This window comes from Geotrypetes seraphini, chromosome 4 (assembly GCF_902459505.1).
Source record: "Geotrypetes seraphini chromosome 4, aGeoSer1.1, whole genome shotgun sequence".
Lineage (NCBI taxonomy): Eukaryota > Metazoa > Chordata > Amphibia > Gymnophiona > Dermophiidae > Geotrypetes > Geotrypetes seraphini.
The window spans coordinates 261,136,944-261,150,370 of NC_047087.1; the positions used below are offsets into that span (position 1 = coordinate 261,136,944).

The 13,427-nt window shown below is 40.2% G+C and overlaps 1 protein-coding gene across 4 annotated transcripts in view; it reads right to left on the reverse strand.

Annotated features, from left to right (window-relative positions):
• Positions 1-215: 215 nt before the first annotated feature.
• The window catches only part of KIF11 (kinesin family member 11), a 160,656-nt gene continuing 147,444 nt past the window's right edge, over positions 216-13,427 (reverse strand). For all 4 annotated transcript variants that reach the window (XM_033940197.1, XM_033940199.1, XM_033940195.1 and 1 more), the window contains 2 exons: positions 7,840-7,950; positions 216-1,239 (listed from right to left, as the gene is read on the reverse strand). In XM_033940197.1, the coding sequence (XP_033796088.1) occupies positions 1,108-1,239; positions 7,840-7,950 (243 nt within the window). In that variant the 3' untranslated portion in view covers positions 216-1,107. The remainder of the gene's footprint in view (positions 1,240-7,839; positions 7,951-13,427) is intronic.

Below are 13,427 nucleotides of genomic sequence, written 5' to 3' on the forward strand. Positions count from 1 at the left end.
ATGTGCCTTTGAGTTTAGACTAATCACTCACCTTACCAGATCTAAAATCCAAACAATACCAAGGAAATCAAATCAACTTCATTCTTTCTATTAGGTTTTATCAGGACAGGACTTGTACTTCAGTCCAATCCAAATATGAAATAGGGGTGAGTGACAAGCTACATGGTTTATACACAAAGAAACGGCGATGACAGAGGACCAAAAACCCTCCAAAATCCAGCAAGGTTGCAAAGCTATATTTCAGTGACCAGAAGGAAATCATTCACCCCAACATGACTGTTTCAGTGCGATACATTTGCGTCAAACGTCTAAAGTGGTTTAACATACCTACTTAATCCCAATTTTAAAAACATGTATGTATACATAATACAGATAAAAGGACAATATAAACATAGAAATACTAAAAATATACATTATATATATAAAACAAAGACTTAAAAATATTATATATGATATATGATGAAGGAAATGAGACAACACAAAATTCTTAATCGGACCTGTTTGCCAAATTCTATGATTTCTTTTCTTATAAAATGTCTAGAAATGATCAATAGCTTAGAAACTTATTTTGTCCTCTTCTCGGTCTTCACTGTTCTTTGTGTGCATTTATCTGCAGGAACCAGATCTCCTCTTTTAATCAAGCTACATGGTTCAATGCAAGTCTGACATGAAGACAGGCTCTGCTGAAGTTTACTGCTTTTAGCCAGTAGGCCCTTTGTTCACCCAAGAATCCAATCTAACCTTATGTGTATTTCAACTTTCCAGTTCCAACTTATCTATCAATATTGAACTGGCAGCCTGGAAGCTTAAACTTTAATACAATTTTAATTTTGTTTTAAATACATTTGTTATCAAAAACTACTTTTCAGGTAAAATATACCGAAGAGACTCAAGTGTTCCTTATATACATTTGTTTCTTATATACAAAGATATAAAATACAGCTTAAGTGATATGCAAATCTATATTCTAACAGGCAAGCTAATTAGAATCTACAGTAAAATTAGAGAATTAGAAAATAGACAATCCCTCAAACTTTAGAATTAAAACATAACAGCTATAGATGTCCAACCACAACATTAAAACACCGTCCTTGTATATTATGCGTCTTAGTTTTGTGATCGCAGAGGCAATTTAGATCGAGGAAATAGCATCTCTGAACTGTCATCCATTACTTTGGACTTCTCCAAAAGCATTGTGTTAGTCTTGTTTTCTTTCTCCTTCTTCTGGCTCTTTTTGTGCTGAGGATATAAAGCACACAATTAAATTTTGTAATGAACATTAAAAGATTTAAAAAAAAAAAAAAAAAGGACATTCAGAATCATTTTAAGCCCTGAATTAGACTGAAGTACATGGCAGCTTCTTCTACAGTAGTTTGCACGTAAACATTTTGAATGCTAGTTTTAAATGGAACTATTTCCTGGAATAAGAACTGTTCAATAGACCTAAAGAAACGCTTAGTGGACAGCTGAGGAGAATCAGCTCAAAAGGGACCAGGAGAAATTAGGTTTTTACCTGCTAATTTTCTTTTAGTCTCTCCAGACTGGCACAGCTCACTGATGGGTAATAGCTCACCCATAACCAGCAAGTGGAGACAGAACAGTCTGCTCTCAATCTCTATCTGCTGGTCATGGTGAGCTATTATCCATCAATGAGTTGTGCCAGTCTGGAGAGATGCTTAAGAATGTTTAATTCATTTACGAGAGAGAGATTCAAAGGAGACACCAAAAGGCTAAGTAAGCATGATCAGAATTCTGTTGAGATTCACCACCATAAAGCATTATTAGCTTTTACAGAAAAAGTTAGGCCAATGTAGCACTGAGTTGGGGTGAGTCTAGAACAGTATTTCTCAACTTGGTCCTGGAGTACCCCCTTGCCAGTGAGGTTTTCAGGATATCCACGATGAATATGCATAAACTTTATCTAAATACACTACCTCCATTATATGCAAATTTCTTTTATGCATATTCATTGCAGATATCCTTAATTTTGATTTCTTCCTTCTGTTTTCCCTTTTTAGATATGCATCACCTCACATAATTATATGCAAGTTTATAATGAGGGTAGAGATATAGTACTGATTAGACACTCAACTTTATCATGTTTCTCATCTTGCAGTCTGTCATAGGAAAAGGGCAGGGTGGAAAACCTGAGAAGGTCCCACAGATCAGGCTTGCTGGCACAGGTCCTCAGCCATGGGAAAGGTATCCTCAGAAAACAAGGGATCAACAATTGATCCCCAACGTGATCACCACAAAGAGCAGGCTCTGTTAATAGGACACTCTCAGGAAGACAAAGTCACGAAGAGACAAGTCCAAGGTGCAGGAGGACTGCACAGTAGAAGCACGGTTGTTCTGACATGCAGGGCACAAAAATATGTAATGTAATGTAATGTAATTTATTTCTTATATACCGCTACATCCGTTAGGTTCTAAGCGGTTTACAGAAAATATACATTAAGATTAGAAATAAGAAAGGTACTTGAAAAATTCCCTTACTGTCCCGAAGGCTCACAATCTAACTAAAGTACCTGGAGGGTAATAGAGAAATGAAAAGTAGAGTTAGAGGAAAAATAAAAATAAAATAAACATTTTAACAAGACAGCATTGATCTAAATACTTTGGAAGGTAGAAGAGAGGAGAGAAAGGAATAGAAGCAGAAGGGGGAGCCGTTGAACAGTAGAATTCTGGAGAAATTTAAATGATAGAAATAGAACAAAACAAAGACAAAAGGCAAAACAATAGATAAGATTAAAGATAAATCATAAGCTGGAAAGAAAAATAAAATAAAACTTTGTCTTCAATCCACGGTTTCAGCGTCAGTGATGAAGTGGAGCAAGTAAGTTTAGGAGGAGCGATTGACGTTTCCAGAAAGGGCTTCTTCAGGGAAGAGACTTGGCCGACAGTCCCAGGATGCCTATGTCTCCTCCCCTGCGATGTTCTCCCATCTATGCATTCCCTCCCAGACACACTGCCCGTGCCCCAGCCGCTCCAAGGAGGCTGCCTCAGATGAGGCCCACGGTGAATGCAGGATTCTCTCCTCTGCGGGAAAGCCGCCCGGAGCCGACAGTCGATCTTCTTAGCGGATTGCAGGGGGGGAAGAGTTCACACTCTTGGTAGGATCAGGTCTGTGTGCTCTCGGTGGTTGTGGCTGGTCTCGTTGCTGCTTAGGTGTAAAAGCAGTTGATCTCCACTGCTGCTGATATTTAAAAGCAGGCAGATTGATCTCTCCAATGGACTGCAGGGGGAGGAGTTCACACTCCTGGCAGGATCGGGTCTGTGGGCTCTTGGTGGTTGCGGTAGGTCTCGCTGCTGCTTGTATGTAAAAGCAGTTGTTTTTCTACTGCTGCTGATATTTAAAGCAGGTAGATTGATCTCTTATGTAATGTAATGTAATGTAATGTAATGTAATTTATTTCTTATATACCGCTACATCCGTTAGGTTCTAAGCGGTTTACAGAAAATATACATTAAGATTAGAAACGGGATATAGGGGGAGGAGCTCACATGCCTGGCTGGATCGGGGCAAGGGCTCCTATTATAGGCAGCTGGTCTTGCTGCTACTTAGGTGTTAAAGCAGTTGATTTTCCTAGCGGACTGCAGGAGGTGTGGAGCTCACACTCCTGTCATGATCTGGTCTATGGGCTCTTGGTAGTTGCGGTTGGTCCCAATGCTGCTTAGGTGTAAAAGCAGTTGTTCTCCCACTGCTGCTGATATTTAAAAGCAGGTAGATTGATCTATCCAATGGAATGCTGGGGGAAGATCTTATATGTCTGGCTGGATCGAGGCAAAGGGTTCCCGGTAGTGGCGGCTGGTCCTATTGCTGCTTAGGTGTAAAAACAGTTGATCTTCTTATCGGATTGTAGGGGGGGGCGGATCTCACATTCCTGGCAGGTTCGGGTCTGTGGGTTCTTGGTGGTTGCGGATGGACCCGCTGCTGCTTAGGTGTAAAAGCAGTTGTTTTCCCAATGCTGCTGATATTTAAAAGCAGGCAGATTGATCTCTCCAACAAATTGTATGGTGAAGAGCATACACGTTTGGCTGGATTGGGACAAAAGCTCTCGATAGTGGCGGCTGGTCTTGGTGCTGCTTAGGTGTAAAAGCAGTTGATCTCCTACTTCTGATGATATTTAAAAGCAAGCATATTGATTTTTCCAACGGAATGCTGGGGGAAGAGCTTACTTGTCTGGCTGGATCAGGGCAAAGGGCTCTCGGTAGTGGTGGCTGGTCCTGTTGCTGCTTAGGTGTAAAAAACAGTTGATCTTCCTAGTGGACTGCAGGGGGAGGTGGAGCTCACACTCTTGGCTGGATCGGGTCTGTGGGCTCTTGGTAGTTGCGGATAGTTCCGCTGCTGCTGAGGTGTAAAAGCAGTTGATTTCCCACTGTTGCTGATATTTAAAAGCAGGTAGATTGATCTCTCCAATGGACTGCAGAGGGAGGAGCTCACATGCCTGGCTGGATCGGGGCAAAGGGCTCTTGGTAGTGGTGGCTGGTCCTGCTGCTGCTTAGGTGTAAAAGCAGTTGATTTTCCTAGCGGACTGCAGGGAGGGTGGAGCTCATATTTTTGCAGGATCGGGACTGTGGGTTTTTGGTGGGTTGGTCCCGTTGCTGCTTAGGTGTAAAAGCAATTGATCTCCCACTGCTGCTGATATTTAAAAGCAGGCAGATTGTCCAGGGAGAGGAGCTCTGCACTCAAACTGCCATCCTCCTCGCCTCCAGGTTCCGGAATATCAGAAATTTGAGATGGCATCCTGAACATGGAGTGTGTAGTCACCCTCAAATGACTGAAACCTTCATTTCCGAGGCTGCGGGGCATACACATCCCATCGCACAGTAATGGCAGCACTGCTGGGCCCTGAAAACAGAGAAGGCCGCCCTTTTTATTACCTGCTGAGACAGGGGAGAGGCTAGGCTTTGCGCTCCACATGGCACAAAAGTGCTGATACGTAAAATTTTTGCAATCTTGGCATGAATTCATCCCAACAAGTATTGAGGCAAAAAAATGCAGTTTTGGAAGAGCAGGGAACGTTTGGCAAAAAGATCACTAAAAATCCAAAATGGCCACCACAAAGAAATTCACACCAAAATCGCGATAATTTTCATAGCAAGCAGTCTAAAAACAGCAATGTTAGGATTTTTCAGGTGGGGGAAACAGAGGGGCATGCAGAAACTTCAAAACAGTGAAATTCAGACCCCCCCTCCACCCCGAATCATCTCACAGGCTGTGACAGCCTTACTCAATATGACCTGTGCTGGAAATGTGCAGCCTGCTTCATTTCTCTCAGTAGCTGGAGAGAAGAAATCACTGACTCATGCTGAGAACTGTTCGTTTCATGCCTCTTCTACGCTAATCTTCAGGCTGACAGTCGACACGGTGCTTGACCTTACCTCCACTCCTACAGTTCAAAGGATGCACTACTTGGATGGGTAGAGGTAAAAGTGCAGCCGGCGCCCTGTAAGACCCCGCTGAGCCTCTAAAGGACGCCTAACATCCTGCATTCAAATCCCTGCTTAACAGAGACTGAGAGAAAAGCAGGGACGGCCCTGAGCTCCATAGAAAATAATGCAGGTTGGCCAACAGGTACCACCAGGGATTGGCCTGTCAGCTGCAGATCTGTCTGCATCTTCTCTACGCAGGTAGAGCTGAAGAAACGCTCCGAGCACAAAGAAATTCCGAATGGGACGAAAACAGCAAAACAAGAAAAAGGGAGTGCAGAACAGAAACACTCGTTCAGGCACGCATGCAAAAGGGAAAAACTGATGGTGGAACCAGAGCGCACAGTGAAAGAGCAGAGTCACAGAAAAGAAAAAAAATCTTGAGTGGATTCCTTCTGCACATGGCATGTGGCCATTCTATTGCACTGAAAATTAAAATGGATCTTAATAGTCATTTCCTGAATAAAATCACTTTGAAAATAGGGATCATTCAGTTTTCACAGCATCTTGCAGTAATGCCCGTCAATAGCAGTACATTTGTTTTTGAGTTATTTGGAAAAATGTTGGGGAGGTCCTCTTTTCTTTCTGTAAAGTGTAGATATCCTAAATCCAACTGATAACTACATCAAAGACAAGCTATGGAACCCCAGTACTATCTTAACTCTAAATGAGTACAGGGCCCTTTTACTAAAGCGTAGTGTGTATTAACATTAGAATGCGCCATCACTTGGCCCATATGTATAAAATAGGATGTGCAGCATCTAGCACACACTTTAAAAAATTTATTTCTGAAGCTTAAACAAGCAATTAAAGCCCTCATTACAGGGGAGGAGAAACAAGATAGCACCTTGGTAGTAAGACACGATGACTGCAGCTCCTGCTCAATACCTGAATCTTTTTAATAGCTCTGCGGAGCTTATTACTATGCCTAAAAGAAGAGGTAGAGCGGCGGTAGCCCAACCGCCAGGCAGCGATCACCAGCTTCTTTTCATCTTCGCCTCGGGGCACTCTTGCAGAGCCAAACACGAGGGAAGCATTGGCATTAGGGAGCAAAATCTCGCTCAGCCCCGTGGGACTAGCGCCTCCTTCACAGCTAGGTGAAAGGGGAATGCTGGCTGCAATCCAGACAGCGGAAGCAACACTATCTATGAGCTATCGGGCTTGCTGGCTCCCCAGAACTCTACGGTCGGATTAGCTACACTGAAAGAGGCAATAGGAATTCCAGCAGTGCAAGGGGAATTACCAACTCTTCAACCCCTTGAGAGATCTGCTGAAATTACTCTGGAATCAATTTGGACTGCACTGGACTCCCTCCACAAGGCATGCCTGGGAATCTCACCACTTGTGCAAAATCAAAATGTGAAAATGCAAAAGGAAGAGGATTTAAAAGTCCAAGGGAGAAAGTTAAATCCTTAGAACAATCTGTTCAAGGAGTTCAGTCGTCTTATACTTCAGTTATTCAGGACAAATTGATGCTTTTGAGGAAAATGGAAAATATGGATAATTATACCAAATAGTTGAATTTAAGAATTTTGAATTTCCCAAAAACACTTACAATGTCCCCAAAAGAGTTCTTTTATAAAATTTTTTAAAGAAGTTTTTAAATACCCTGAAGACGGGCTTCCTCTTCTACATAAAATATACACTTTATACCTGCTTCTGTTAAAAGACCTTCTTCTTCAGAAGTTGCTCAATCTAATGTTGATTTGTTAAGTCCTATGAACTTAACTAGAATATTGGAGACTTCAGAAGAAGTTGTAGTTCGAACAACACTTCTATTGACATTTGTATTTCTACAAGATAAGGAAGCGCTTCTTTGCCTATTTTTTTTAGGTTAAAAGAAGTCTCCTATATGGATGGCAAGATTTCTATATTTTCAGATGTCTCTAGAATGACAAACAAGAAGGAAAAGATTCCTAGAATTGAAAGATGATGTAAAAACATTGGGGGGGGGGGGGCAAAATTTCAATTGCGTTATCCTTGTAAATGTGTGATTTACCTGGATCAGAACACTTATGTATTTTATGAACCCTCTCAATTGCAGTTTTTTTTGGAAGGGAGTGACATTGCAGAGCTCCAAATGATCCCAATTTACTGGTCTGATTTAAAAATGTAGATGAGCTACTAAATTTACTTTGTTAATTTTCTAAATCTTTCTAATTTTCCATTCCCAATGGTATGTGAATTGTTTCTCCCCCCCAAATGTGGACTATTCAAAAGTTTGAATGTACTTAAAATTTGAATGAGTATTTTATTTTCTTCTATATTGTAAATTGGGAAAACTTTTGTCTGTTCAATAAGTTTATTTTGTTGAAATTATGATAAATGAATAAGTAAATAATAATTTTTTAAAAACCCTCATTACAAACATCTATAAGCTACTAAAATTTAACTACAATGCATTACCTGGAAGAAAGGAACACCTCCATTTTCTTGGCAAGTAATATCTAAATCTACACAGACTTTTTCATCAAAGGGATTGTCTTCACACATTTCAGGCTCAACTTCTGGGGAGTCCTAATGGATAATTTTGTATAGAAAAAAAATGAATTCAGTTGCACAGTACATCCTTAAACACAGCTTTCCCTCTTATAAATTTCAACTTTAATCCAAAGGACATTTAATTATGCATTTGTTTAAGATTATTGGTACATGCCAAAGGTATTTTTCATGGGTGACAGGTCAAAATCGTGCGCAGACAAAAACGCGCGGACAACTCAGCGCTAAGACAGTACCACGCAAAGACAATTGAGCGCAACCACAACTGAGCTATGACTAAAGAAACAGCAAAAACCTGAGGGAATGGTACAGTTTAGGGGGCAAAGAACTCTTATGCATGAAAAAAGGAACAGGACTTGGGTGTAACTATGTTAGGGTGGCCAAACAGGTAGAAAAAGGTGACAGAAAGCGCTAGAAGAATGCTTGTCTGCATAGCAAGAGGAATGACTAGTAGGAAACTAACGGCCTCTTTTACAAAGCCGCGCTAGCAGCTGCCCTGCGGCAACAGCCCCAAAGCCCTTTAAATATCTATGTGCGGTTTTGTAAAAGAGGCCTTAAGTGATGAGGTCTCAGAGTCTTAAACACAAGGCATCATTTAGAACAGTGTTCTTCAACCGCCGGTCCATGGACCGGTGCTGGTCCACAGAAATTTTCTGCCGGTCCACAGGGCCGGCATGTCCATCGGGCCCGACAGTGTTCTTCAGCCGCCAGTCCACGGTGCGATCAACGCGGCGTCTTCGGGCTGGCTCCCTAAGTGCAGCAGTGCACAAAGCCATGGGAAAAGGCTCCTATGTGCGTCCTGCACCTAAACCGGAAGCCTTCTCTCTGACATCACAACGTCAGAGGGAAGGCTTCCAGATGAGGTGCGGGACACGCGCGAGGAGCCACTGCCCACAGCTTTGTACAATGCAGCACTCAGGGAGCTCGCCTGAAGACACCACGTTGATCACAACTGGACCGACCCGAAGATAACACGGGGGGGGGGGGGAAGGGGGCAGGCCAGAAGGCAAGGCACAACATGGAGGGAGAGAGACAACAATGGTAGGGGGAATGCTTTTATTTTTTTATTTAGTGATTGATTTACATCTGCTTTCTGTTCAGGAAGAAATGCATTTGTTTCTTTTCCTCTGGGGTTGAACTGCTTGCGGAGTCTTGCTTCTTAGGGTTTGTTTGTAAATATTAGTACTTTTAGTTTTTGGTCCTGCATTTGCATGGAGTTATCTGTTTTCTGGTAGGAATGAATGTTGAAAACCATACAGTGTGCATTGTGTATTTTAATTTTGTGGTTAACCATTATGTGTTGTTTATACGATTATATTGTATGTATATATGAAAAATGAATGGAAAAAATTGTATTACTATTATGAGGGTGGGGGTCTGGGGCGGAGATTGGGTGGAAATGGGCATGACTTAGGCCAGTGTTCTTCAACTGCCGGTTCACGGAGCGGTGCCGGTCCACAAAATAATTATTTTATTTCCGCCGGTCCATAAGTGTCAAAAGGTTGAAGAACACTGATTTAGAATATTGTGTACCATTCTGGAGACCACACCTTTAGTAGCCACCTCCTGGACTGACTACATCTTGTTTATATCAATTTGGTCAGTGGTCTTCAAAGCATATGGGGTCAAAGTTCTCAATATGTACACTTTGACAGAAAGGCAGGAGAGGATAGGTATGACAGATATTTAAATACCTCCACGGCATAAATATATAGGAGCAATCTCAATTCAAAGGAAGCTTGGGAAAAAGGGTAGTCTTAGGAGGAAGATCAAAGGGGACAGACTTAGAAGCAATCTAAGAATCTTTACAGAAGGCATAATGAATTTGTGGAATGACTTCCTAGTGGAAGTGTATTACTGTATCTGATTCAAGAAAGTTTGGGGCAAGTACATAGGATATCTAAGAGGAGATGAAGGGATAACAGACGATAGGCAGACTGGATAGTTATATGGTCTTTACCTGCCTTCATTTTTCTGTTTCTATGCTCCTGTACCCTATCCATAATACGCCAGACAAACCAAAATAGAGCTTTCTGTAAAACAATATGACTGTGCTCTTTTTCTGCAGCCTCAAAAGCCAAATAAATAAGAGAGGGGAAGACAACTTTTCCTACAAAGTAACAGCTTCTCTAGGAATACATAGAATTTCCCAGTTGTGGCCATGTGAGGGTTTCCTCAGTCCTATATAAAAGTTTTTAATAATAGGTCAACTCCATAAAAATGGAGGCCATTTATCTGTGAAGAATGACATTAAGGGAGTGATATTTCTTTTGAGAGATGTTTACTTACTGTACTGCCCACAAAAGGTGCTTAAAAAGAAACTTCAGGAGCACACAGAAATGGAAAACAAAACAAAACTTTCCAAATTAGAATGATCAATTCCTCTGAGACCAACAGACATTAGCACTCACCCATAATCAGATATAAGGCCTTTGCACTGTGAATTGTTCCTGTCTCATCACCTCTATTTCCCCACTCACCCTTTCACTGTACTATACAGACAGATGCAGACAACTTAAGATCTAGATGAATTTGTACTATTTAAATTCAATGTAACATTGTGTCTGGCCAGTACTGGGCAGACTTGCACGGTCTGTGTCTGTGTATGGCCGTTTGGTGGGGGATGGGCTGGGGAGGGCTTCAGTGGCTGGGAAGGTGTAGATGGGCTGGAGTAGGTTTTAGCAGAGATTTCGACAGTTGGAGCCCAAGCACAGTACCGGGTAGAGCTTTGGATTCTTGCCCAGAAATAGCTAAGAAAAAAAATAAAAAAATTTTAATTGAATCAGGTTGGGCAGACTAGATGGACCATTCGGGTCTTTATCTGCTGTCATCTACTATGTGTCTTCACTACTTGAGGAAGAAGATTCGCTCTTGAAAGTCTGTCAAAGAAACATTAAGGTTAGCCAATAAAACGGAATCACCCATAACTTGGTTTTAAGTTTTTTATTGATTTTTTCATATAACAACAAGTGTCATAAATTTTCATACAATTATTTTAACAATACACTTGATATTTCTATAATGTACTTTATATAAAACATATCTTATATTATCCTTATTATGATTTTACATATCATATAAACTGTAATGATTTTATCAATTATTATGTAATTATGAATCCTCTTCCCTCCCTTTATTTTGTTATTGTCACATAAGAATAACATCTATTATGATAAATTATTTATAATTTATGACAAAGAGAATAAAACTCTTACCCCCCTCCCACCCTCCCTCAACCATTATCTTAATATGGGAAAAATGAAAATCAGTCATTACAAAAATCTGTTAATGGTCCCCAAATCCTCTTGAACTTATCTATATATCCTTTTTGTGTTGCAAATGTACGCTCCATTTTATATATATGGCAAACTGAGTTCCACCAAAAATTATAGTTTAATCTGTCACAATTTTTCCAGTTATGTGTAATTTGTTGAACTGCTACTCCAGTCAATATAAATAAAAGTTTATTGTTATTTGACAAAATTTGACTCCGAGCTCTCATTGCAGTACCAAACAAAATCGTATCATATGTCAAGGCTACCGGATTTTCTAACATCCTATTAATTTGGGGCCAAATTGATTTCCAAAATATTAATATAAATGGACAATAAAATAAAAGATGATCTAATGTCCCTGCTTCTAGATGACAATGCCAGCATCTATTAGACTTAGAGCTATCAATTCTATGTAAACGTGTAGGGGTCCATAAAGCTCTATGTAAAATAAAAAACCAAGTTTGTCTCATAGAAGCTGACAATGTACATCTTAACCTCCAAGACCAAAGTCGTGGCCATTGAGATGAATTAATCTGATGCTTAATCTCAATGCTCCAAATATCTCTAAGACCATTTTTTTTTTTTTAATGTACGAAACCAGATATCAATTTATACCACATTGCGGCCTGGTGACCCATAACTTGGAAAATGAACTAAAAATTTTACATGTGCATTTCCCCATTAGGGATGTCTAAATATGGTTCACTGTTATCATAGACTTGATATTTAATGTAATTGATTACAATTTAAAAAAGTTATACTTGACAGCACTTGACGCACTGAAGGCATTTGTATTTTGTTATCTGCAATCTCACTGGGTTTATGTTTAATTTTGTGTGTTGAGTTTTCTTTTACGTTATTGTTAAAAGGAGAACTTTAGTGTTACCTATTACATTTCCTTGAATCCTGCTAAACTACTCCAGATAGGATATGTGCCACTCTGCCAGCAGCTGGAGTAAACACTTCTTTCCCAATGGCATCAAGTCACTAGTATAAGGAGTCCTTAGAACTCACCAGTATATGAACAAAGCAGCTGATTAAAAGGAAACACTAAGCCACCACAAGGGGTAGTGGAACACCTTTTTAATTGGAGGGGGACCAAACCTCTTATACAGAAGCCCCATGTAAAATTCTGAAGACTGAACCTTCAAAAGGATATCAATAGGATGAAGTGGGTAGAGTTCAGCTACTAAAATGGCCATCTTCATAAAGCATATAGGGCCATACAGATTTCAATAGTTTGGAAGAAAGGCATGAATGGAGATAAACACAGAGGAAGCAGGCATCTTAAATCTATTACATAGAAGTATTTATGACAGAAAGGAAGTTTCGGTAACAAAGAGGTCCTAGAACAAAGGTAAAAGAGCATAGGAGTAATCTAAAAGGGGGACCCATCTCAGAGTTCAAGAAAGCAAGGGAGAAGTATAGAAGATCTCCAAAGCATAGGAAGGAATTACACATGGTCTACTACTACTACTACTACTACTACTACTACTACTACTACTACTACTACTACTATTATTTATCACTTCTATAGCGCTGAAAGGCATATGCAGTGCTGTACATTTTGACATTTAATAGACAGTCCCTACTCGGAAGAGCTTACAATCTAACTTGGACAGACAGACATGACAACCTATAGGGGTGTAAGTTGCTTAGTATGTATTTAGATGGTCTGACAATTAAGTTTGCAAACTCATCCTAGAAAAAATGCCACATACCTCATTGTTGAATATCACTACGGACACCTTCAAAGTACTTCTCTTAGAAAGCTATGCACCGATGCCAGTGCCTAGTCCACCCTTCAAAGCAATTTTGGAACTCTTTTTCTGGAATGCCCATCAGAGCTGTTGTCGTATTACCCTTGATGTCCTGAATGTCATCAAAATGTCTTCCTTTCAATGGGTAAAGAAAAAAGTCATTGGGGGCAGATCAGGTGAGTAGCGAGGGTGTTCCAATACAGTTTTTCTGGCTAAAAACTCGCTTACAGACAATGACGAGTGAGCTGGTGTATTGTTGTGATGCAAGAGCCATGGCAAAAAATTCAGGTTGTTTTCGTCTATTTTTTTCTTGCAGCCTTTTCAGCAGTTTCAAATAGTAAAATTAGTTACTATTTGTCCAGTTGGTACAAATTCATAATGAACAATTTCTTTGATATCAAAAAAGGTTAGAAACATCGTTTTGACTTGATTCGGACTTGTGGAATTTTTTTGGTTGTGG